At 46.3% G+C, this 27,205-nt stretch overlaps 1 protein-coding gene across 14 annotated transcripts in view; it reads left to right on the plus strand.

The window, feature by feature from the left end:
- The window catches only part of LOC147034052 (oxysterol-binding protein-related protein 2-like), a 127,365-nt gene that overhangs the window by 88,805 nt on the left and 11,355 nt on the right, over positions 1-27,205 (plus strand). For all 14 annotated transcript variants that reach the window (XM_085875790.1, XM_085875745.1, XM_085875781.1 and 11 more), the window contains 6 exons: positions 374-556; positions 17,230-17,337; positions 18,896-18,985; positions 23,859-23,982; positions 26,401-26,541; positions 27,104-27,205. The exon at positions 27,104-27,205 is cut by the window's right edge and continues 19 nt beyond it. In XM_085875790.1, the coding sequence (XP_085731916.1) occupies positions 374-556; positions 17,230-17,337; positions 18,896-18,985; positions 23,859-23,982; positions 26,401-26,541; positions 27,104-27,205 (748 nt within the window). The remainder of the gene's footprint in view (positions 1-373; positions 557-17,229; positions 17,338-18,895; positions 18,986-23,858; positions 23,983-26,400; positions 26,542-27,103) is intronic.

Raw genomic sequence — 27,205 nt, forward strand, 5'->3', positions numbered from 1 at the left:
GCTCATACACCGTATGTTTGTGTGTTTCGCATTAACACCTAAAGCAAATAAAAAATAACCCTGCCTGACATTTTGACCCGTTGACGTTTAGTATCCTGTTTCGACCCGTTCCCATTTCCCATTCCCACATTGCAAACAATTAATTGGAAATGATCCATAACTTTGTGTGCATTTTAATCCTTCCTCTGCATTATGTTGGGTTTTATGCACCCGTCATTTTTTCGGGCTTCTCCCCTCGTGTATGAAATTGTCGTTTTATTTGTGCATAATTTTAGACATTGATTCCCCCCACTTGCCCCTGTCCCCCCACACTTAAATTTGCCTTTTCCTTACCTGTATCCATTGTTTCCCTTCCTTTTTTTTTTTTTTTCAGGGAGGATTTGGGCTTCAGGCTTGTGTCAGAGCAAGTGAGCCATCATCCACCCATAAGTGCATTTCATGCTGAAGGTCTGAATGGAGACTTTATCTTCCATGGCTCTGTCTACCCAAAACTGAAGTTCTGGGGTAAAAGTGTGGAGGCTGAACCACGGGGGACCATCACCTTCGAGCTGCCAAAGTTTGTACATACTCGTTATTATATCCTGTAACTTCTTCCTTTGGAATTTATTCTTGTTAGACGTTAAGCTGGTTTTTCTTTGTGATCGCCTGTGTTTGGTTAGAGGATTTGATCCCAAAACTAAGAGTTGCTCATAACAAGTTGGTAAACGGCTTGCAAAAATAGATTCCTCCCTCCAATTTGAACAGACTTGTTCCAGAGGTCATTCGATTTGGAAAAAAATTGAAATTATTGTCATCGTTACTGTTTTTTGATATTTCCTCTTTCCCTAACTTGGCAGAGAAAACATTGCTTGTATTCACATTGAGGTATAAAAACGAATGCAACACATTAAAATTAAAAAAAAAAATCATTCCGCTACATCAAATATGTACTCCTTCACATTTGTGGGACCAGTAATAATGTGCTACACTGGCTCTTGCCACATGTATTCTGACCAACATTCATTGTACCTGCCACACATTATACTGTCTCTGCTTTCAATAAGCAGATCTGGAGAGGCAACCCGGATAATTGCAGCTCAAAGAAGCATCAAATGCCTCGGGCTATGTGCAGGTGCCATTCTCGAACTTTAGTGCCATTTCGCAATTGGGAGGTGGGAGGGGTGGGGGAGGGAGGGAAGGGGCATCTCTGAACATGTCTTGGTAGTGGATTTGCCATGTGAGTATGGAGCAGATGTTCCACACCTGAGAGCTGGCCATGTCTTCTTGAGGCATTGTATCATATGTTGACTCCTTCACTGTTGTGGTTGAACGCCCCGCTCCATGATTTGAGGAAGTAAAATAAGTGAGGCTCGGGAAAGTCACTGGCCATTTTCTCAAGCATGCCCTTGAGCCTACATGGCCTTCTGGCTGCCGCTGTGCTTTGTCTGAATGGCTGAATTTATGTTCTGTCGTGGCACTCCAAACTTTGCCGGGGCGACGTTGCCTCTGCAAAAAACAACATCGTATGAGAGGGCTTTTTCAGAGCCTTTGGGAATTAAAGCAGTTTGGCTCTTCAGCACCAGACAAGTGAGACCACTGTCATTGACCCTGTGCCACATGACCATAAAATGGACGACTGTCAAAAATTATGAGGACGACGTGATGTGAGAAGCAGCATCTGTAAGCGTGGCATGTCCAAACTGAATTTCATTTTTAAAAACCGGGCTCAAACAGCAAAGAGGGCATTGGGTGCTACATGCTAACCACAACTGGTTTAGCAACTCCAAAGCCCTGAATCAAGAACCAGCTGCACCCCTGCAGATGCTGGTCTATCTTGTCTGCTGGCTTGTTGGGTTCTCGACGAACCGACTGCCTTTCTGGTGTCTTAGAGACGACATCCAAGCAAGCAATTCCTCTCTGGTCGTATCAAAAAGGCAAAGGGCCTGTTCTCCTTCCCACTCTTCAGGACTGTCTGTCTGCAGTCTGGTCCTGAAAGGGCATAGTTATACATTTGTGTATGTATACAACGTCAATAACACCCAGTAACTATCGAGTCGTGGACAAAGATTCATCTGCTTGCTTCGGTGATATGAAGATCACTCTCTTAGAACGTGCAACACGATTGGCCGGTCGGACTTCAATCTGTGCGCACTCAACAGGGCAAGGTGGATTCGCTTCAAACGTGACCACAACCAATTTCAACATCAATTCATATGCTGCTGGCGTTTTTATTAAAAACTGGGTACATGAGATTAGTTCCTGACTTGAAAGTTGTGAGTTGATTCAAAACTGCATTGAAACCTGTCATGTGTGTGTTACTTTGCAGAGTTTAACATCATTGTTATGGGATGCTATTAAATGGTATTGGTGTTTGAAAGGTATACAGGAGGAATTAATAAATTACTTGTTAAGAGAGTGGATAGATTGAGGGAACAAGATAAGAGGAAAAGAGGTAGACCACCGTTGAGATGGGAGGATTGTGTGAGCAGGGATATCCGTAAGGTAGGGGTGGTTGGAGAGTGGAGGGAGTTTGCTGAGGACAGAGGGAGGTGGAGGAGGATCGTGATCAATGCAGGGTAGAAGCTTGGTCCATTGGACCTCACCCCTTATGAAGGCAAGAGGAGGAGGAGAACAAAAAATTCAATATCCTTCTGTTTCATGTCGTACGTTGGTTTCACTCGTTAAAAACGAAATGGGACGTATTATTGTCCGTAAAGGCGCTGTCACACCTTGACGGTGTAGCCAGCAATGGCAACGTATAAAAATGTATGTAAAACGTTGGCGTACGCTGAAATTTTGATGTTCATTAGAGTATTCTCGTGCTGTTGGAAGTGTCAACATCGCAGTCACACCTTGACGATTTGGCCAGCGTATGCCGACCTATGAAAAATGTGTCTAAAACGCTGGCACACGTCGAATACGGTATGGGTAAGTTGTGTATACGTTAGGAGCACGCTGAAAAACGATGAAGTACGCTGTCATATTTCGTGGTACGTTTAGTACGTCGTGAAACTTCAAGCATGCTGAAAATTTTACGACGTATTCGCTGTATGGCTCACACGTTCCGCTACGCTGGGAATAAGTTGTCGGCACGATATGCGATCGTTGACACACGTCGACACAAGTTCCTTGTAAGTTACTCATAAGTCGAAATGCGTCGAGGTAATGTTTAGCATACCCGAAACATTTTTCTCCGTCAAGGCACATTTTCTTTTTGTCTCCTTGGCTCCGTGAAGGCACGTGACGAAATATCTGAAGTTGTTGTTGTTTTTATATATCTATATATATATATATATATATATATATATATATATATATATATATATATATATATATATATATATATATATATATATATATATATATATATATATATATATATATATATATATATATTTTTAGTCGATCACGAATTTTAAAATATTGTTGCGGATTCGCGCCCGCCGGCGTGCTGACGGCCACGTAACTCGAATCGCGGCACGTCGCCCACCGGACGGACAATCCAGTCGTGACCCTCTCGGACTAACGCCGGGAACCAGTCACGGGTGGACCTTTCGGTCTCACCGCGATCGAGCCAATCAGCCCCCGCGTGGGATCGGGTTGCTCGCCAAATTCGACCTACCTAAGTACCCACACGGAGGGTAGACCGGGCGATCGCACCTCGCCGCAGGTCGACTTCGGACACGGGCCACTTAAGCGACCCGTTCCGTACTATCGGGATAACCGAGCAGTGTTATTCGTCGACCTCGATGGTTCGATTAATTATCGGGCGTATTCAGCCCACTACCAACCCTTTACGTGAAGCAAGATGAGGATTCAATGAAAGAAATGACGAAGCGAAGCGGGAAACAGTTCAACACAAAACACATTTATTCGCGATGAACGGAAAGCGCACATATACAATTCCACCAAAAGCACATAGAAAAGAAGAGAAACACAATGCAATTTTACACAAAAAGCAAATGCGACAATGCAGATCTAATACCGATTACGCGAGCACACGGCAACACTTATACAATTTTACTTCACAGACGGCGCCGACAACACATACCCAAAACCAAGAAAAAGAACACCCTCAAGGATGAGGCGGGCCTGAGGCCGAGACCGGGTCGGGCCTACCCGTCTGGTGATGAGACGCGGAGCGGCGATGGTGCCTCAACTCCGCGGGCCTCGCGGGGAGTGTCTGGTAGGGGGTGGGAAGGGGGCCCCCTTGGTCGCACTATCTCAGCGCGGGGGGAAACAGGAGGGGGTTGCTGATGCTCGGGGGAAAGGAGGATTTCTACTCTGTCTCGAGTCCCGGGACGAGCGTGTCCACCTCGACCAGGTCGCGCCGTCGGCCTCCCTGGTGTGCAGCTCCCGGCACGACGCGAGCACCCCCTCGTCTGCCCTCGCCGCCTCTCCACAGCTCCGTCCTCTTCGCTCCGACTCCAACGCACACGACGACGACGACCAACTCCTTCTTGCTTCTTCTTCCCAACTCCACCGACTGCGAAGTCTTAACTCTTTTGACTTGACGAACGCGGTCGCTTATATAAGCCCCGTGGCTTCGCTCTCTCATCTTTGACCCCCTGCCTTCGACCTTTCACCTCGCTCCCCATTGGCCCGAGAAAAAGTGGGCGTGAATGCATTTTGATCCATAAATTTGCATATAGCGACCGCCCTCCAACGCCCTGGAGGCGGGGCCAAATCGCCCCTCGCTCACCGATTGGACGGCACAAAAGTGGGCGTGTGTCGTTTTTGATCCGTTTTTGGAGCTGAAAATCCGTGGTTTTGTACACGCTGTTCGGCGCGCGCCCTGCACGAGTCCAACACCGGTACCCACAAGCGGCGCAAGAACGGTGGCGATGCGACGGTTGCGAGGTGTGACGTGAAGCGGCGCCGCGGTGGGTGGTTGATGTTGTGGTTGGTGGTGGTAACAATGGCGGTTGGTCCAAAATAAAGATAGTAAAAGAAAAACGGCTATCCTGAAGAGTCGCAGCACGCATGAATAACATTTATTCCCTCTAGACAACGGGTTTGGGCCTAACTACACATATACTTACCGAGATATCTCACCAAAGGGACCTGAATGGTGGTTTGCGAATTTGGTAACTACAACACGACCCCCTCCCCTTTTTACAGACTCGTCCCGAGTCGTCAAATTTTCGTGTGCCATCATGTGTAGTTTTCCCCTAGTACATTTTACCTACGGATCCCTGAGTGCGACATTCATGGTATTCGTGTCCCCAAAATAAATAATCTGAGGGCTGCGTAACTACCTAAACAAACTCACTCACACGGACGACTTAAATAAAATTGCCGGCGCTAAGACAAACATGCCGGGGGCGCACTCATATTTACAGTACATCGTAACCTTAACTTACAAATTTTACACTAAACCATGGCCCAGGATCAATGAACTCTGCAAAAAGAAAGCAGTTAACAGGGAGCCAGGCTGCTCGCATGCAGTCTCTGGCTCAAAACAATGCAGGTGACAGGGAACGTGGCTGGCTGCTCACACGCAGTCCAAGGCCTTCCTTTTTGAACTGAACGCAGTGAACCACAACGGTGCATGGGCTGCACAAATGCAGTCTCCGTGCCAGCTCAAGTGGCACACGCAATGAACACAACGGATAGATGGATGGACACAAACACGGTGCACGGGCCGCGACTGCAGGCCCGTGTTGAAGCTGCCAACGGGGCAGTTCTTGCAGCTTGCAAACTGTTGCCTTGCGGATCCTGGTGCACATGGAAATGAACGGGGGGGGGGGGGCAAAGCAAAATTGAACGGGGCTGGTGAACGTGGGCATGGCATGGCAAAGGCAGCAGGCAAACACAGCCCGCAGAAGAAGGCCGCTGCAGGCAAACGCAGCCGGCAGATGAACTGGCCGGCACAGGCCTTGAAGAAAAAACAGCCAGCCGGCAGATGAAGTGGGCCGGCACAGGCCTTGCAGCACAGCAGCTGCAGACGATCCAGCCGGCACAGGCCTCGCAGCAAAACAACAGCTGCCGATGAAGTTGGCCGGCCTCTGCCTTGAAGCAAAACACGGCCAGCCGATGAAGTTGGCCAGCCTTTGCCGTTCAGTGGAGGTTGGTGGAGGGAGTGCGGTGGTGCTGGCCACTTGGAAGGCGGGCTCGGACCTACCTACCTGTCTCCCTCCCACCTATCTCCTTTGCCTGTCACTGTACATACCCACTCCCTTAATTTGTCAAACCCCAATTTAGCCCCAACTTTTATTTTTTTTTTTTTTTTTTTTTTTTTACTTCCCCACTATAAATCGTCCCCTAACCCCCTTTATCGTCTTTGTTCGGCTAACCTATCCTGTCACCTAGCCTACTCCCAACCCCTACGTTCCCTTCCCGGAGGGGAACAAGGGAGAGCTAGCGTCCTGTGTCGAGGCCCAACGAAGCCTCAGGATGGCCTCCCCAGAGTTCGGCGATCTAACCCAAAGTGGGTCCAGCGGCCCACAACGAGAGCGAGGGGATGGATGGTGCGGAGGGGTACATCTCCTAATCTACCCTAACCATTTAACTGTTAAACTACCCCGGGGCTTTCAACAAGCGCCTCTCGCTTAAACTATTGGTTCTAACAACCAAGATTCCCGTCGCCTGTGTTGGTGTCCTCACAATTTCGGGCCTCGCCCCCCAATTTTCTCTCCGTGCCCTCACACTGTCTCATGGCTGGGACACGTGGCTCCCTTTGGCAGGCACGACCCTCTGCCGAATCTCCCGCTATGGCACCCCCGGGCACTACACTGCCTCCGAGCCTACCAGCTCCCTAACACCGGAGAGTGCCCCCCATGGCACCTCCCCTGAAACGCACACGTGGCAGGCTGGCTTCCCAGGCCCCTTTCCGAGGGTCACCCTTGCCCACAACACTGCCCACGCGGCTAATGGCGCCCCGGGCCCCCGTACCAAGCAGGCGCACCCGTGCCCACTACGCTATCCCGGCCCTCCATGGGCCCTTGGCCTACCACGGCCGACTAGCCTGGTGCCCGGGGTACCCACTCAGCGATACTCACCTTTCGCAGCCACGCTCCCAAGCCCGTCAACAGGGCTCCTGCACCCCTCCAAATGGGTCTCGAGCCTACTTTCCCACCAACAACAAAACGACCTCCGTTTTGTAAATTTGACTAACCCCCTAACTCACTTTACTCTGACCCCGGGGTCCCTTGGGCGGGAGTCACTCCTCCCCCCAATCACTCATCGCACCATGCATTCCCCATTCACTCCACACACACAGACCCGCTTGCCTCACTCACTCATCATGTACTCACCTCTCAACTCTTCAACACACACACCGCTGAACTCTGCCATCCTCCTAACTACATCCCCTAACTAACTCGTGCTCCCACGTCGTCCCTTATACTACAGCACGTTCCTTTTAACACTACGTAGCTAAGCTACGTCCCCTCTACACATTCACAAGTCTGTCTCTGTCTCCAAAATAATCATTTTATTTCCCAACCTAAAGCTCACTAAATCCCTCTACCTAATCCATTCCACGGACTCCATGAGGACTTTCCCCTGCCCCATGAAGTCGGTCTAACTAAGCTAACCCTTCCCCCTAACTAGTTTCCATCCTGTGCCCAGGTAAGGGGGTCTTCCACCCCTTGCCCAGGAATCCTGTGCACCCGAAAGTGAGGCTTGTTCTTTCTTTTTTTTTTTTCCATGTGCATCACCAGCGCGGCAACTCGCGCACTTTGCACCTGCCCGTGACGTCATGCAGCTGCACGTGTTCCTCGTCCCTCCTTGGACGGTACCATCCGGCAGAGATACCCCTCCTGCCGGATTCCAACCCCACGTGCAGCCATGGCGTCACCGTGCGCATAAAAAAAAAACAAGCCCCACGTCTCGAGGGGTTCCCCACGCGAACACATGTGCTTTGCCCGTTGGAGCTTAACACACATGATCGCGTGGAGAACCCGTCCGGTCCAAATCCATAATCCTGCCTAAACTTTGTCCGTCCGCGGGATCGGCAAATCCACCGCTGGCGTTTCCGGACCGGGACTTCACTCTCGCAAGCGAGCACGTGGTGGTCTCGTGCGTTGCACAGCACGGACCTCGTGCTCACTCCTGGGTGAACCCGGCACGGTCCCCGAAACAACTACAGCCGCTACTCGGCTTTCTTTCCTCTGTCGTCGTCGTCGCCATTCAACACACGCACTCCCGCGTGTAACGACGCTAACACTCCATTCCATTACATTCACCCCGGGAGACGTGGCTGCATGCTCCCGCATGCCAACCGACATCTCCCTTACATACCGCTCTCTCACACACACGGTCTCCCTTGCACAAACCATACCACTCACACGTGGTGCTCCATTCACTCGCGCGGGGGCACTCACCCGCGGTGCCTCACTCACACACACGGCGACACACACACGGTGCCTCACTCACACACGCGGGGGCACTCACCCGCGGTGCCTCATCCACACACCGTCCCTCACTCACACACGCGGGGGCACTCACCCGCGGTGCCTCACTCATACTGGCCGTTTCATCCACGCACACGGCCTCACTCACACACGGTGCCTCACCCACACACGGCGTGCTGGGAAGCACGTACCCTGGCACCATCGCCACCACACCACTCACACACGGGGTCGCTTCCACACACGGGGACGCACTCACACCTTGCACCACACACACAGGGACAACCACACTGGGGATTCGTGTCCCCACAAGGGTCTCCGGGGCCTCTATACCCCCCAAGCTCTCCGTGCACCTGTCCACAGCACCCGTCCCCTCAACCTCGCAAAGCACGACTGAACTCACCTGGTCGTGACTCGCCTCAAGGGGGCATACTCCCTCCCCTCGTTCCTGGAGGAGGCCATCCAGGTGCTCGCACTGGGTCCCTACACGCTCCGCGAGCTCACCCCCATTATCCTCCACTACCTCCGTGTGTGTGTGTGCGTCACTTACCCCGTCTTCATCGTGTTGTCTCTCCTCTATTTTTTTTGTCTCCCGTGTCTCTACCAACTCTTCACCCTTTACCTCCCTTGTCTCAACTATTATTTCCGTTGTCGTCACCTCGTGTCTCGTCTCACACGTTTTGGTCTCCCCATTTAATTTTTCCCTTTCGGTCACCGTCGATTCTTCTGTCACGACCCTCGCCCAACATGTCCCCCGAATTATTTTTTTACCCGCCTCCACCGCCGGCCTGTCAGCCGTTGCACCCCCTTCCAGCTCGTTTGCTCCCGCACGTGGAGTCGCCATTCCCAGCTCCCTGGTCACGGCCTTCATGCCCGCCTGCAGGCATCGGCCCATGTTCTGCGTCTCACCCCGTAGTTCTTTCATTTCTTTTTTCATTTGCTTGCCCATGCTTTTCATTTCGTTTATAAATTCATTTGCGTTTGCATCCATCTTTTCCTTCATTTGTTGTGTATTCGCATCCAATTTTTGTGTATTCGCATCCATCTTTTCGTTCATTCCTTTCATTTCGTTTTTCATTTCGTTTGTATTTGTATCCATCCTTGCTGTCATTGCCGCCAGCATGGCGCATAGCTGGGCCATGTCGGATGCACTCAGCTGAGCCGTTTCGGCAAGGGTTGGGGAAGGGTTTTGGTGGAGAGGGGGGGGGGTGTCATACACCGCGGCCGCTGCCGCACCTATTTCGGGCTCTGGGTTCAGTTGGGCGAGTCCGTGTTCCTGCACAATTAACATTTCCTGCACGGGTATTCCATCCTGAGCCATGGATTCTACACATTCTACATCCATTTCTAATACCCCCGGCTCCCGCTCGCCTTGAGACGCCATCTTGCTTCTCTTAAAGGGTTAATTTGAATCGCTCGTAATTTGGAGGGAATCGGGGGTCGCTTCTCTCACCCCTGGACCGATTCCCGTGAATTTAATTGGAGACAGGAGAGCCCGTTTTCCTGTTCTCCGATACCAGTGCCGCGAGGAGGGCGATGGATTTGTATCGCACGACCTGACACCAGTGTTACGGATTCGCGCCCGCCGGCGTGCGACGGCCACGTAACTCGAATCGCGGCACGTCGCCCACCGGACGGACAATCCAGTCGTGACCCTCTCGGACTAACGCCGGGAACCAGTCACGGGTGGACCTTTCGGTCTCACCGCGATCGAGCCAATCAGCCCCCGGCGTGGGATAGGGTTGCTCGCCAAATTCGACCTACCTAAGTACCCACACGGAGTGTAGACCGGGCGATCGCACCTCGCCGCAGATCGACTTCGGACACGGGCCACTTAAGCGACCCGTTCCGTACTATCGGGATAACCGAGCGGTGTTATTCGTCGACCTCGACGGTTCGATTAATTATCGGGCGTATTCAGCCCACTACCAACCCTTTACGTGAAGCAAGATGAGGATTCAATGAAAGAAATGACGAAGCGAAGCGGGAAACAGTTCAACACAAAACACATTTATTCGCGATGAACGGAAAGTGCACATATACAATTCCACCAAAAGCACATAGAAAAGAAGAGAAACACAATGCAATTTTACACAAAAAGCAAATGCGACAATGCAGATCTAATACCGATTACGCGAGCACACTTATACAATTTTACTTCACAGACGGCGCCGACAACACATACCCAAAACCAAGAAAAAGAACACCCTCAAGGATGAGGCGGGCCTGAGGCCGAGACTGGGTCGGGCCGACCCGTCTGGTGATGAGACGCGGAGCGGCGATGGTGCCTCAACTCCGCGGGCCTCGCGGGGAGTGTCTGGTAGGGGGTGGGAAGGGGGCCCCCTTGGTCGCACTATCTCAGCGCGGGGGGAAACAGGAGGGGGATGCTGATGCTCGGGGGAAAGGAGGATTTCTACTCTGTCTCGAGTCCCGCGACGAGCGTGTCCACCTCGACCAGGTCGCGCCGTCGGCCTCCCTGGTGTGCAGCTCCCGGCACGACGCGAGCACCCCCTCGTCTGCCCTCGCCGCCTCTCCACAGCTCCGTCCTCTTCGCTTCGACTCCAACGCACACGACGACGACGACCAACTCCTTCTTGCTTCTTCTTCCCAACTCCACCGACTGCGAAGTCTTAACTCTTTTGACTTGACGAACGCAGTCGCTTATATAAGCCCCGTGGCTTCGCTCTCTCATCTTTGACCCCCTGCCTTCGACCTTTCACCTCGCTCCCCATTGGCCCGAGAAAAAGTGGGCGTGAATGCATTTTGATCCATAAAATTGCATATCGCGACCGCCCTCCAACGCCCTGGAGGCGGGGCCAAATCGCCCCTCGCTCACCGATTGGACGGCACAAAAGTGGGCGTGTGTCGTTTTTGATCCGTTTTTGGAGCTGAAAATCCGTGGTTTTGTACACGCTGTTCGGCGCGCGCCCTGCACGAGTCCAACACCGGTACCCACAAGTGGCGCAAGAACAGTGGCGATGCGACGGTTGCGAGGTGTGACGTGAAGCGGCGCCGCGGTGGGTGGTTGATGTTGTGGTTGGTGGTGGTAACAATGGCGGTTGGTCCAAAATAAAGATAGTAAAAGAAAAACGGCTATCCTGAAGAGTCGCAGCACGCATGAATAACATTTATTCCCTCTAGACAACGGGTTTGGGCCTAACTACACATATACTTACCGAGATATCTCACCTAAGGGACCTGAATGGTGGTTTGCGAATTTGGTAACCACAACAATATATTCGGACATTTGCTTTTAAGTTTCAATGTCGACGTGACAATATTCACAGAGGAGGAACTTAGAATAAGACATGAGCAAACTGAAGAGGCAATCGGACGTGACGAAACAGCACGTGACGAAATATCGGAAGTTATTGTTTTTTTTTTGTTTTTTTTTTAAATGCTGCCAATACGCCATTATACGGTAGCTGTAAATTAGAAACATATTCAGTAAGTTCTGTGGTCGTCCGGAAGACGTCAATCATTTACGTCTACATACGTCGATATGCGTTGGTGGTACGTTACACATAGGTTCAAAGCATGTGACTCATAGGTTAGAAATAAGTTTTGGGTACGCTAAGCATTACCTCGACGTGTTTTGACTTATGAGTAACGTGCATCGACGTGTGTCAACGATCGCATAACGTGCCTCGATGTGTGTGCAACGTGCCTACAACACGTTACTCATAGGTTATAAATAAGTTTCGGGTACGCTAAGCATTACCTTGACGTTTTTCGACTTATGAGTAACTTACAAGTAACGTGTGTCGACGATCGCATAATGTGCCTACAACTTATGGCCAGCGTAGCGGAACGTGTGAGTCATACGCTGGCATACGTCGTAAAATTTCAAGCATGCTAAAATTTGAGGACAACCGCAAAGTACAACGATGAAAGCCAGCGTACTATGACGTATGGCAGTGTTTTTCAGCGTGCTCTTAACGTATACAAACTTACCCATAACGTATTCAACGTGTGCCGGCGTTTTAGCCCAATTTTGCATACGTCGGGCATACGTTGGCTAAATCGTCAAGGTGTGACAGGGCCTTAAAGCTTTTCTGTTGTGCTACCCCTCTGGGTAATTGGTGCACTCTCGTCGGTGCTCGGAAGAAGTGTGTAACAATTGTCGTATTATTTTAACTTTGATAAGCGGTGCAGGATTGGCCCTGGCCGGTACACTGACTTGCAGAAACCGCTCAACCTGAACATTTTAAGAACAGCTTTAAGCTGGCCATCTTTGGATAAAAGCCCAGTGTGGATGCGGTTGCCATCAGCAATGTGTGTACTGTGTTTCATGCAGAGTGCTGTCCGATACGTAACCCCGTTCTCTTTTCTGTCCTGACGCACTCTGGTGGTGGTGTTTATTTCAGAAGCTTTGTCCCCCAATGCTCATGTTACGCACCAACTGCTCCTAACCCTCTGGAATTCCTCTCGCTGCACATTCCTCTCCAAATCAATCTCATGTTTGTCTGTGTGATTGTCATAAGCCTAATGATGATAACTCCGTATGCACCTCTTCCACTAACTTTGCCCACCTAATTGAAATCCACCCCAACTTTCTCTTTCTCACATGTGGTGGTGATTTTAATTCCCACAGTTTCAGTTAGCTGTGAGTTGGCACGACAATAATCAGCCGTGGAATTTCGACGAAGGACTTCTGTGAATTTGTGGGCCTGACCCATCCGTAATTGCTTCTGAACCTGCATCTCTGTTATTGGTACATTCTGCTTGCTATAACTGGTATTAACTAACCTCCCACCACGTCTTCTATTCCTCATCTCTCCCACTTCACTCTGATATTATTTTGAAAGTATGTATCTCTTTGGCTTTTGTTCGAGTTAAAAGAATGCCACAGAGTCTTGATATTCATTCAGGCCACCTGCCAGGGATTGCAATCTACCTTCTTGGAAAAGGATCAGTCTTCCATTTCCTGTGCATTTACTATTGACTTTGCATGAGAAGGTTTACACAAAAACCTGCTCTCTTCTGCACAGATTTATTCCTTCTCAGCTGCGACTATCATATCCATCTTCTTCGTACTGCGTCGAGGCAGTTGCTTGCAATCGATTTGCTTTGTCATGAAAGGCTAATCTGACCGAGAGCAACCTTGGGTCATTTTGCAAGGCTCACGCCAAGTCTTTCGATCCCCAGACCAGCCAAAAAACATCCAGCTAATCATTAAACTGAACTTTTCAGCCTGTCTTTGTCAAATCTCCAATGGCCCCATGCTAAGTGTGTCTCTTGATCTCTCCAATCATCCCTACCTCACCTTTAGCACTTTACAGCTGAGTTTATGCTCGAAACAAAGCTGAGTTGTGTTTGTGTTTGTCTTCAAAGTGTTAACTTTGTGTTTGAGTCTTTGTGGAAGAGTCTTAACATTGTGTTTGCCCACAAAGCTCATGTACTCCCACACATAAGAGTGCAAAATTAAATCCTTTGCTTACAAAGTGAAGTGAACTTACTGACATGTAATTCAAAGTCGAGGAACATCATCATCAACTGATCTCCATTCATCAGTTTGGATTTTATCCTCATCGTTCAGCATTAGAGATGCTGCTGATTCTCTCTCTCAACACTGCGTAGAAGCCGTGAATCTCAAGCCAGATGTCATGACTATGGATTTATCTCATGCCACTGGCATAGTTAGGACCCTGTTCTGCTTTCCAATTTTTTTCTGAATGTGGCCTCCAAAGCCACTTTCTTTCCTAACTTGCTGACGACTTCCACTGGCGTCGTCAGAATGTAATCCTTTCGTCTCCTCTCCCAGTCGAAGCTGGAGTGCTCCAAAGCAATTATTTTAGGCCGTCTTTTTTTTTTTGTCGTGATTTTATGCCAACATTTTAGACTAATCGGATATCAAACAAAATGCGTACCTCAAGGCCATCCTGCAAGCCCAGCTTCCTTCTGCTTCTTCTTGCATATGGCAGCTTGGCTGCCAGGTTGCTATCATTTTGTTGAGGTTTGACTATGCCGCTGATGCTGTCTGTGCCCCTATACCAGTACACTGGTACTCATTTCGCCGACCTCGGAAGGATGACAGGCTGAATCAACCCCACCTGGTGTTAATTCAGCACCCAGCGGGGCTCAAACTCAGGACCCTAAGATACCAAGCCAGCCACCCGAACCACGAAGCCAACACCAGGCTAGCCCAGCCTTAATAATAGGTTTACATTGTAAATAACATTGTTACAAACTGATGTAGATATGTTAATATGCAATATGATGGGCTAAATGTGAAGAATACTTTCATTGATATTTTGATCATTATTTTGAATTGTATTTCATGTAAAATGTGCTCTGTCAATAAAGCAAAAGCATTGCCTTTAATGTAAATTTTGTATTGTCAATTCTTGCATCCAAGACTCACATAGACAAATGGAGGAGAAAAATGAAAATGTTTCACTGGCAAACGAGTCCAGTCCATTTTTGAAGTTGCTCAAGTGAAACTCATCAGGGTTGGGAAATCCTGCACAAAGCCACTTTCTTTCCGAAAGCTGGGGCACAAGTGAACGATGCATCATAACTCAAAAGATCGAGCTGAAGATGCCTCGCACTCGATTGACTTTCCCTGCAGCAAAATGTCTTGTCGGTCCCAGTAAGAACACCAACAGCTCTCGGTTCACAGAGAGCAGACCTTTATACCTCCACACTAGCCACTCTGCTACTCTGGCACCAGCCCCAGCTCAATTGATTCTTCACAGTCGTCTTCGACGATGCTGACTACCCTCATCACTTCAAGCCAGATGTTCTTTCATGGGACAACCTGTAGCGGCAACTCTGCCACAGGTCGCAGGTGGGGGTGAGGGGGGGGGAGTTGTAAAGATTTGACAGAGTTGGGAGGGTTGGTTGAGGAGTTTTAGTGGTGGCATGGAGTCGGGGAGGTGGAGGGTTGGAGGGTTGAAGGCTTGGAGTGGGGAGGGGAGTGATGCTTTAAGGTTGGGAGGGGGAGAGTGAGGACTTGGGGTTGCTATGTGCTTTCCTTGGGGAAGAGTTGAGGATTTGAAGTCACATTTTACATTGCACAGATGCTCTGTGGGTCCCTGCTAGTATATATTAATTAATCAAAGCATGCATGTTCATAATTGCTGCATTTGTTTGTCCCATATAATCCATCCCTCTGTCTTTAGTTTATTTATATATATATATATATATATATATATATATATATATATATATATATATATATACATTTTATTTGGTTTTGTTCTGAGCCTAGTCTCGGTTCACAGGTAAGCCTGTAATGTTCAATTGAAGTCGAAAAAAAAAAAACAACCTTTTTCCATTTTTGATTGATCACATCAGGAATGATAAAATTGGGTCGGGTTTGAAAATAGCTTTAAATTTCTGTTTTGATCATTGGTCAATCGCACATCCATCTGTACAAAATTTAACTAAAATCTCTGAGGGTGAGGTTTTATCAGTGTGTTTTCATTCACATTGTGAAATGGCATTACTACATGGTTGTGGTGGAGGGGAGGAAGGGAAGAGTGAGGTGCGGAGAGAGAACTACATTTTTACCTCCACTACCGAAGGTGAAGGAGGTTATATTTTCACCCCTCTCTGTCTGTCTGTCTTTGTGTGCAGGATAGCTTAAAAAGTTGTGGATGGATCCAGATGAAATTTGTGGACAAGTTCGGTGTGCAACAAGGCCAAACTGATTCGATTTTGGTGAAGATCCGGATCTGACTACTAGAATTTAAGTGATTCTTCACCATAGAAAGATTGGGTGAAACCGATATCTAGCACAATATCTCAAAAAGTTGTGGACGGATTCGGACGAAACTTTGTGGACAGGTTGGGTGTGTGGTAAGGACAAATTGTTTCGATTTTGGTGAAGATCTGAATCCGAATCTGAACACGAGAATTATTTAATTTTAAAAGTGATTCTTCACCATTGAGAGATTGGGCCAAAAACGTTTTATCGAATAATATTTCAAAAATGTATTGGGATTGATATGTTTTCATGGATCAGGCATTGCATGGCGGAGGTATGCATTCTACCAAGTGCCCTTCTAGTTGTCTTTGTGTAGATGAGGGTAACAGTCATCCTTTCTTTTCTAAAGCTTGTAAGTGACCATTAGGGAAAGAGTTCACTGGAAGACGAGAGGACAAACATTGCATCGCTCATTTTGAGCACCTATTCTCTGATGCAATGTCTGACCCACCTGATACTTTGTGATCTTATCATGGTAAAGAAGGCAACATGGGTGAAATGAGCCATTGTGGGAATATGAAGAGCAAGTTTTGTGTTAAGGGGTCTAATTTCAGGTGTCGAGATCTGATGATAAATTTGACTATTTTAAGCTCTCTCTTACATTGCTATCAGGCCTCACCAAGAATAATGGAAGAGGAAAATTATTCAGAGAACTTTACTAAGTGCCACTCGGTTTTGGAGGGAAGAGAAAGATTGGAGTTATTTAGCGAAGACACTTATTGATGGAGCACTTACCGGCAATCAAAAATATTTTTTTTAGTTTGTTGTCTTCAGCAATCATTCTGACTTGCTTGTATCACTTGTATTTATTTTTATTGGATTGACCTGCAAGCTGATATTGATTGTCAAATAATTTTGATATGGCAAGGTATAAGCTGTAATATACTAGGACCCTTCTCAGCCCACCTTCAGTGGGCAATGTACTGCAGCACGTTCTTGAAAATGCACGTTATAATTTTGTATTATTTTTTAAAGACATTTTATTATCACAACATATCATAATATAAAGGGAGGATTTAATTGTAATACCGACTAGCACCAAAGATGGCACTATTTCTGCCACGTGTCAATTTTGATGTTTTGGTGACGTGCATATTTGCTCTATTTTAGGAGAATTATCGATGAAATTTGGTTGAGAAAAATTTACGATATTTTGTGTTCTTCCACTTTTCCCTTCCAAATTAGGCACAAAGAGGTATACACCTGGACAAACCCCACCTGTTGTGTGCACAACGTCATTATTGGAAGACTATGGATTGAACAATATGGCTGCATGGAAATTGTCAACAACAGGTGAGCCCCATGTCAAAAGTAGCCCTGCCGATTAATTGCTTTCAAAAGCACATTTTACTTGAAGTTGTTTTTTGGACGATGCCCTTTTAAAATACCTTGTTTTCTTTCCGTAACTTAGTTTGTTGGAAATTATGAAACAGAAAACCCTCGTTTAACATGGGGGTTAGGTTCCTGGAAAATGGCAAGTTCAGCAAAACAGTGTTGTGCAAGCTCAATACCTTATGGGATAAATGGGGATTGGGAAAGGTGGCTGTGGACCGTAGCATGCAGCCAAATATTTTATACTTTTTTATTTTTATTTTTTAATTAAAAACCACAGAGGGAATACCGATACAGTACATGTACACAAATCTGTAGGGTGGGTTAAAAGGGTTAAGTTTGTAAGGTGGGGGTGACAAAGTGACGTCCTCGGGAATCTTCTTTCGGTCGTTTAATGAATAATCATCGAGTTGTAAACCCACTCTCAGAGGAGGGAATAATGTATACAAAATGACCTTGTTGCTCGAGATGATTTCAGCATTCCTGCATAGTGACTCCTAATTCGCTGTTCGTGATCATGTGGTGCAGAACATAATCTCATCATCTGCAGCTATGATGATGCAGCTATGATAACTAATGCAGCTCGAGATGACTTCAGCATTCCTGCATAGTGACTCCTAATTCGCTATTAGTGATCATGTGGTGCAGAACATAATTGCATCATCTGCAGCTATGATAACACCATTGCATGAGGGTTTGGAATTGTTTTCCTCATTAAATCAATTTTCAAATGTTCTCAGCATTGGCCATCTGAGTGAACGATGCAACAACTGCTGCGTTGTCAAACAAACATCAGGGCAAGCTTTGCAATAGCCCATGCTCTGAATGTGGTCGGAACTTGTAACCTTGAATTCTGTTCCACGGAGGAGGATGGCGTTGGTTTATCGCAGATTACTTTGGTGATTCCTCAACATCTCGCGATGAAATTAGCAGTGATTGATGTGGCAATGGTGAAATGTCTGATTTCTTTCATATTGAAGAATGAAATGCTGATACTGCTGACACTAATATAGACAGGCCTGCCAAGTAGAGTCGTGATGAGGAAGGAACCAATGAAGCTTTTTACAGTCCGTCATTTCTGTGCATTTCAAGGCCATAAATATCAAATAATATTTGAGATGAAATGGAGTAAAATGTAATATCATGATGTCTTGGCAAGCACTTAAAGTAAAGCTATCATCTCCTTACGGGCAAGAGAAATTTCTGTTGAATTCCACGTATTCAGAACGTCTGAGTATTTCCAAAACTCGTTTCCAGAACCATCAGAATGAACGTAATTTGAAAATGGAAGAATACAAGGGAAGATCTTTTTTTGTGCTCTGGAAATTCATTGTATGCATTTTGTTTTGGCTTTTTTTTTTGTTGCCCAATGAAGAGAAGTATTATTAAGCAATTTCCATGGTCCTATAACCATTTTTGTGTTTTAAAAAATATATATAGTTGGTGTCTGTTAGAATTCCAAGAAGAGAACTTTACAGGGGGTGGAATATGGCTTTGTACTCTTGTTTCTTTTTTCCAGTACTGGAGAGCGATGCTATATTACCTTTAAGCCTTGTGGCCTGTTTGGAAAGGAGCTGCACAAGCTGGAAGGATACGTCCAGGACAAAAGGCATGATTTAACCACGTGATAAGTTGGCATTGACATTGATATTACGCGTGTGAATAGTATGTGCATTTTTGCGTTTGTACAATTCTGTAATCACATGGTTTTGAGCACATTGCAGAAATGGGAATGTGCAGCTAGCTATACTTGTGGGCTCAGCTTACCGATGAACTGCCAAGTGGGAACAGAGTGCAAGAGCATTTATTGAAACTGAAAAAGCATTGTCAAATAACAGACAAGTTTAGCTCAAAAAAGCCATCATCTCAGGTCAGTGATAGGCTGGGAAATTGAATGCCAGCACAACCCCCTGAAATACAAATGACAGCAGGTGTGGGGAGGTAGGAAATGTGAATGGGAACAAGAACTTTAAGTGGAGCATGAGAGGAAGCTTTTGAGCGGAAGTGTGGGTGTGCAAATAAAATTTCAAGTGTGCACCTGAAACGTTATGCAGAGCTTCAGTGCCTTGGGTACAGTTGCTTTCCAGAGCTCGAGGTAGTATACAGCAATTTAAATTGGAAGGCTGCTAATTAGGAACACAAGTTTGAGCAGAACAAAGTGTGGCCAATAGGAGTGATCAGCACTGTGGGGCGAAGACTGACAATGGAATGGACTGAGGTGTATGATCAGTTTTTTTGTTGTGTGCTTCTTTGTGGGGATTAATTTTTAAAAGGGCATTGTGTGATTGCAATCAAACTAGAACGAGAAATCAAAGATTGCATACCCTCGCCCAGACTTGTTTTGTGTGGGGTTTTATAGACGTACTCTCATTGTAATTGTAGGCTACATACGTCACAGACACTCACATTCTAATTGTACATTGTGTTGTGTTTGAAAGGGGAGGGGGTGGGGGGAGTGGGTTAGACATTGCAATAGAACAGATAAAATGGAGAGAGTTGTATGGTCCATGTATGAGTAGCTGGCCCATCTTGATGTAATAAGAAGGGACACATCAGCTTAAGGATTGTCTTGTTTGAATGTGCACCACACATGGGATTCATCCATCCATTGGGACCATACTCTGTGCAGAGCGTTGGTGCTGCCCAAGCAGTCTCCTTGGCGATTGGGCACAATCCTGATGGGGCACCACTCCGACACAGGATACCAGCAAGCTGGCACTCTTTTTGCCGACCTCAGAAGGATGACAGGCAGAGTCAACCCCACCTGGTAATAATTCAATAGCCGAGTGGGATTTGAACTCGGGATCCTAGGATCCCAAGCCTACCACCCTCACCATTAAGCTAACACCAGGCATATATAAATGGGATGGTGTGTAGTAATAATAGATTTGGGATGAAGGTGAGGAATTGTACGTATAACCCATTTATGATGTCCCACTGGGTGGCCTTGGGGCTCTGCCAGGCAAGAATGAGAGGGGGTTGGGGGGCGGAGCTACAGACATCTCCAGGGGTATAACTTGGATCGCCTCGAGAGCGAGGGGAGGAACATTTCATTGCCTCCCGAGGGGCAGAGCTTTAGATCACCTCTGAGGGGTGGAGCAGAGGAGACAAAAACCGGGCAGGTTCGGTACTTGAGAAAGGATCGTGAAGTCATTGAGGAAGACACTTTGAAGAGAACAGTCTGAGAAGGATCATGAGTGTGAAGAGAACAGTCGTGAGGAGATACTGAGAGGATCTTGGGTCTGAGGAGAGCCGAGTTCTGACGAGAGATCTGAGGGGATCGTCCTGCTTGCCTCTGCCCTGTTCCTGTTTATCTGCATGTTGCCTCCTTCGTGGTTCTCACTGTCCCCTCATCACCTGCTCATCTACCATCATCTGAAGCCACCTGGTTTTTGTTCTCTTTCCCTGACTGATTAAATCTGGTGTGTGGCACCATAGGTTTTATTCTCATTGTGTATAATTGTTCATTTATCGATTCCGTGTTTCCCCTTTCTTCCACACCTCCACCCGTGATCATCTCCTCCGTCGCGATCACCATCCCCTGGTTCTTTTTATCTCTTTGGTTCAGGAGTAAACCCTTTGGTTTTCTAAAAGCTTTTTTGGTTCTCATGTTTCTCCTCAAAGCCCCCATAAGTTAAGCCAGTTCGGCCTATCCGTCCACTGTCGGTGTTAATCAACCTGGACATGACAATACTTTATATACGCACTCACATTGTAATTGTACATACTTTAATGTATTGTTGCAGGCCAGGGGTTGGCTGAGAAGACCACTAGGTGGGGGAAGCTATCTCGGTTCCCACCAGACTCTCGGAATTGTAGGCCATCGCACACGGATAATTCCATGACTCGGTGGGTCGCTTAACCGACCGTGGACGCTAATAACTCAACCGTGTGACCTAGGGTCTTCCGGTCTATGGGTTAATCGGGTTACCTAATTAATCACGTGATTTAATTACCGGGGAACACGCCCTCGGTACACCTTGTCCGAATCGGATCACTCTACTGGCCCGGATCACTTTTCCGGATCGGATGCAGCCGAGCGACACTGCCAAGGACGTACCGGCTAAAAAGAACGGATAGTTGGGAATAAAGTCCCGGCAAAACTTGGATTCGGACCATGCTGGATCAATGGAAGAAAAGACAAAAACCAGCAGGGAACATTCCAAATTATGATTTATTTACAATGGGCGAGGAAAGGTATATGGTACGATAAAGATTTATTGGGGTGTGTTGTGCAGAGATAGGGGAGAGGTGTGGTGCAGCAAATGATAAAGCAACTTACAAAAGCGGACACAGAGCAGACTTAACATGAAAATAATAACAATGATAACGATCTTCTGCAGTGTTGCTTAAGCAGACAGGTGACAGGACACACGCACACACACACACACACACAGAAAACCCGCTGAAGAGGGAGTATTGGAATAAGAAGGGAAAGGATTTGAGGCTACAATCTCGGTACCTTTGTGCTTGATAGCATGACGCACCACCAATACGTTTCGGGGGGGGGGGTGCTCCGTGGTGTGGTATCCGACAGTGGGCACGTCGTCTCTAGTTTCAGCAGCACGTGTGGAGACGGTGTTCGTGAAGGAGGGGCTTGAGTGGAGAATGGGCGGAGTCCAGAGTGTGTGGATGGAGTGGTAGGTGGGACCAGGTTGGTGGGTGGGGTTGACGTGTGGGTGGAGACGAGGAGGCGGAGTCCAGGCAGCAGGAGGCGGGTCATACCGAGAGACGAGGGCGAGGCCAGAGCGAGTGAGCGAAAGAGAAAAATAGAAAGGCGGAGGGACCGCTCCGACCTTTATAGGAATTGCAGGACCCCAACTTTATAGGACCCCAACCCCTCACGTAGCCCGCTAACTTTGGCTGGAAACCGCCTCACTTCATTTCCGGCAAGGCCATCTCAGACAGTGGCAATACTCCGCTCCGACCCCACGATATGACACGAATCACCCACCAAAATTGGCACGCGAATTGTCCAGCAAAAACCCCCAGGCCGCACCCCAGCGACCGGCCGAGGGTCCCACATGCCCGCTCGGGCATCCGATCAACGTGCCCACTCCACGCGCACCAACCCAGCCCGCACTGCACAGCACTCCCCGCTAGCCGGAGAGACGAGAAGACGCTCACCATCCGTGGGGAATCCGCTGCTGCTAGCGAGGGCCGAAGGTACATCGTTATGGATAAATCCATGCATGTTTCGCGAGTGGCGTACATGTCTGCCTTCAATCACATTCCATACAGTGTGCGCGGTTCGGCCATTACACACGTGGCCAGCGCTCGCGTTCGCACGACTCTGCTCGCATGTGCGTGGGGCAAACACCGAAATGGGTCAAATATTTGGTTGAACAGGAACGCACCGCTTTTACCTCGCACACCCACATCACTTCCAACGTGGCGTGGTCGCCTTTATCGGCCTCAGTACGCATTTCGTGCAGCGTGGGCGTCGTGCTGGCTGTTTCCTGTGTTGTGAAAAACACCATTCGTGCAGCCTCTTGAGAGATATTCATTCGTATGCCTTTTTAATGCAACCGGCAATCTTCCCCAGATCATCGGAAGCTCGAGTCGATAATCGTGCACTGTATGACTCGCTGCACACATTGGGTTGAGGGCTCGCTTGGGAACGAGGGCTCTGCGCCGTTGATGCTCACGCGTCATCGTTTCCTTGCAGCGGTGCCGCATGCGCTGGCCTCCTTGAAGGCTCACCTCACAGTGAAGGTGCATGTGGCTCAGATTTACCTTAGGAATAATCTGACAAAAAGAAGAGTAGGGACGAAATAAAGAAAAAATGATGTAAGCAAACCTAGCTATGAGATCATCGCAACGCACTCCTTTGTCCCACTAGACAAAAGGAAAGAGACTATCTACACGTATAATAATGGAATAACTGTCTTGGGACCACTATCTGTTGGATGCATGCGGTTCGAAGAACCGCAACAGGATGTACCATTTAGAATGTGAGTACATCTATAAAAGTATGGACCATTCAAATGTGAGTACATCTATGTAGACGTACTCACGTTATAATTGTACATACTTTATAGAGGTACTGGTTGAAAAAGAGTACGTACTTCTGGCCTCGGCCTGGTGTTGGCTTAATGGTTAGGTAGCTGGCTTAAGATCCTATGGTCCTGAGTTCAAGCCCCTGTCATGCTGTTGAATTGACACCAGGTAGGCCTGTCATGTCATCCTTCCGAGGTTGGCAAAATGAGTACCAGTGTGCGGGGGTAATAACGATTCAGGGTAACCTGCGTCAGAGTGGTGACCCGTCTCGGACTGTACTTGCTAATGAAACTGCCTCGGCAGCCTTATGCGCCTTACGGTGCGAAAATAATGGTATTATTATATCATTACTTCTGGCCTACGTGAGCACATTCTATGCAGACAGACAAACGGACCCAAAGTCAATACCCTCTCCTTTGGCGAGCCTAATGAAGATCGTTTGTTGCTCACCCTAATTTGCTTTCCATGTCTTGTATTGGCAGCAAGAAGAAAGTTGCAATTCTATATGGAAAATGGACTGAATGCCTGTGGTCTGTTGACCCAGCCATCTATGAAGCTCACAAGAAAAATGACAAGAAGTCTATAGAGAAGTTTAACACCAAGCTGGTGAGCAATACTTTTGCAAAAGTGAATGTGGACGTATATAATTGGCTCGATCGCCATTCAAACATTCATTGAATTTTTATGGTGAGTTGGCCTGTTATTGTGCCCATTTGAACTCCAACCCTAACCCCCTCTATTTTTCTCTAATTTGCAGGTGCTATGTGCTTTTCCCCTCCTGTTTTTTAAAATTTAATTTTCATTCATTCCTTTGCTTGTTCGTTCTGCCGATTCCCATTGTGAACTTGGTGACCTTCTCTCCATTATCTCTCATCTATAAAGCTGGTTTTTCGTTCACAAAAATCACTCTCCAAACGACATATTGTGTTGTTTGAAGATTTGAAAACGAGTAAATAATTTATTTTTCACCAGGGACGAAACGTTCTCTGCAAGTGCCAACTTTCCAATGTGAACATTTTTTGTAAGTAAACGGAGGATTGAGATCTTGTTCTGGGAGGTTTTTTTTTTTGACATGATGAAACGTAATGATGTTGTTGAAGCACAAATAACCCCAGCAATAAAATTTTGACTTCATCGGATATTTAAATATATTTTATCCAATGGTGCACAAAAGATTGTTTTTTTTTTTTTGGCAATGTGCTGAGTGGAACAGAAATTTTGACAAAAAGTTTCGTTTTTGAGAGAAGCTGCATAATTTCATGGAAAATTAGAGGTATTTTTTTCTCCTCGCGGACTTCTCCTATAAATGGACGAAGTGTGTGTGCTTGCGTGTGCATGTAGCGCATTTCTTTTTTGGACTATGTCGAGTGTGAAACACCGAAATGATAGTCATGATCTGAGTTGATTCTACTAATTATCTCCAAATAACCCGGAAGAATTCCCATGTTTTAAACGCACGCCATGTTAAGGTGTATCGACCAGCTTAATAGGTCCTTCCATGGCATGGCAATCGAATAACAAAATCGATGACAACATTGTAACAAAGCATATATTAATGCTAATAATATTTGCAACAATAATAATAGTTTACTAATACAACAATAATAATAATAATAAACAATAATAATAGTTCATTTGGCATTAATGATAACAAATGTATAATCTCTGCCATGGCCCAAGCGCTTCTGGGCTTAGTGAAAGGCAAGCTAATGCTGAAGCAGTACAGCACGCAAGTATTGAACCTGTACAGTAAATGCTGAAGCCAAATTAAAATTTGGTCCAATGGGCCCACTTGTTCTTCAAAGCTTTGGGTTTAATTGCACTTTAAATGCATGTAGCATTTTGCTAAAGTATCTTTACTTTCATTATCGAAGGTGGATGTAGGTTACGTTTTCACCCCTATGTCTTTGTTTGTTTGTTTGTCTGTCTGAGCAGTATATCTCAAAGTTCTGGATGAAATTTGGTGGACAGGTCGGGTGTGTAATGCCGACAAACTGATTAGATTTTGGTGAAGATCCAGATAGAAATTAAAAATTTATTATTATTATTTTTTTGTTTAAGTGATTCTTCACCATTGAAATGTGGGGCTAAAATGATTATCTAGCATGATCTTTCAAAAACTTGTGGATGGATTCGAATGAAACTTGGACAGGTTGGATGTGTGACAAGGATAAATTGATTAGATTTTGGTGAAGATAAGGATCCGAGAATCTTTTTTCAACGATTCTTCACCATTGAGGTGTGAGGCCAAAAATTATATATATATATATATATATATATATATATATATATATATATATATATATATATATATATATATATATATATATATATATATATATATATATATATATATATATATATCTATATATATATATATATATATATATATATATATATATATGTATTATAGCATGTTATGTCAAAAAGTTATGGACAGACTATGACAAAACATGGTGGATGATTTGGAGAGGTGATGAGAACAAGCCGATTAGATTTTGGTTTAGGTCCTGATGCAGATTCAGCCTATCAGTGGGATACAAAACATAAACTGTTCATTCTGGCGGAGGGATGTGCTTTACTCGGTGCCGTTCTAGTTTATGTTGCATTGTTCAATGGCATTCAAAAATCTACAAAGTGCATTGTCTGGTGAACCTTTCATACTGTTTGTATTACATGCCAAGGGAACTTTGTCAAAAGCCAACATCTCTATGTATCACCATGCTGAATATTGGACAATTTCTTTTAAATTATTTCATAAAATGTTGCTGACTGTTCAACAAGTACACAGATTTTATTTTCTTAATTGGCAGTTTAACTACTTGTATGAAAGAATCAGCTGATTATTTATTGTTATTTATTTATTTTGGGGGGTTGGGTTGGAAGGGGGAAGGGGTGGGTGACACTTTTTAAGATCTTCTATTTAATTGGAGAAACCTGAGCAGTTTACTTTAGTTTGTTTATTACTTATGATATTCTAAGGCTCATGAATAAAATTGATTTTATCAAATGTGTGCTGTACAGCAAGCTATGGAGGCTGTGGGTGAAGGTGACCCTGATGATGCGGATGACATTCCAGCACCTGAGGTCACTGAAACTGTATATGTTCTCCCAGGAAGTAAACTGCTTTGGAGGGTGCTGCCTCGACCTTCAAATTCTGCACAGGTGCAGTAGTTTTTTTGTTATTTTTGGAATTGCAGTAATTCTGCACAGGTTCAAGCACGACATTTTTACCGAGTGGTCTTCATTCAAGGCTCTGCAGGCATGGTGTGCCAGTCATTAAATATCCTTCACAAAGGGGAGAGAGAATCACATGACTGCAGTATGCAGCTGAGACCTCGCTTGGTTTTCATCAGCACCTTGCGTGATATTAGGTGTGGTCGGTTATGTGTACGAGTGGATTTGTCCAATTTTTTTTTACATTTTCTGAATGTAAACTAAGGTAAAATCATTTACAAAAATAAACACTAACCTGTATTTCATTGTACTTCCATTTGTGATATGTTGTACCATACCATGATGCACTGACCTGTGTCTTGTAACATGATGCAGCATGGCACAGGTTAATACAGAATGCTGGGAGCTCTGCGAGTTGGTGATGCTTCAAATTTTGCAGTGTATGCTATTTATTTACTGGTTTTATTTTGATCTATCCAGGTAATTAAAGAATGAAATCTTCAAGAAAATATTTCCCAAAATAAGGTCTCTTGGTTGTCTTCCTGCACAGATGTACAACTTCACGAGCTTTGCAATGACTCTGAATGAATTGCTTAGTGACATGTCTGCCATTGCACCCACTGACAGCCGCCTGCGTTCGGATATGCAAGCC

This window comes from Eptatretus burgeri, chromosome 1 (genome assembly GCF_056783735.1).
Source record: "Eptatretus burgeri isolate ZD-2024b chromosome 1, Ebu_testis_v1, whole genome shotgun sequence".
NCBI lineage: Eukaryota > Metazoa > Chordata > Myxini > Myxiniformes > Myxinidae > Eptatretus > Eptatretus burgeri.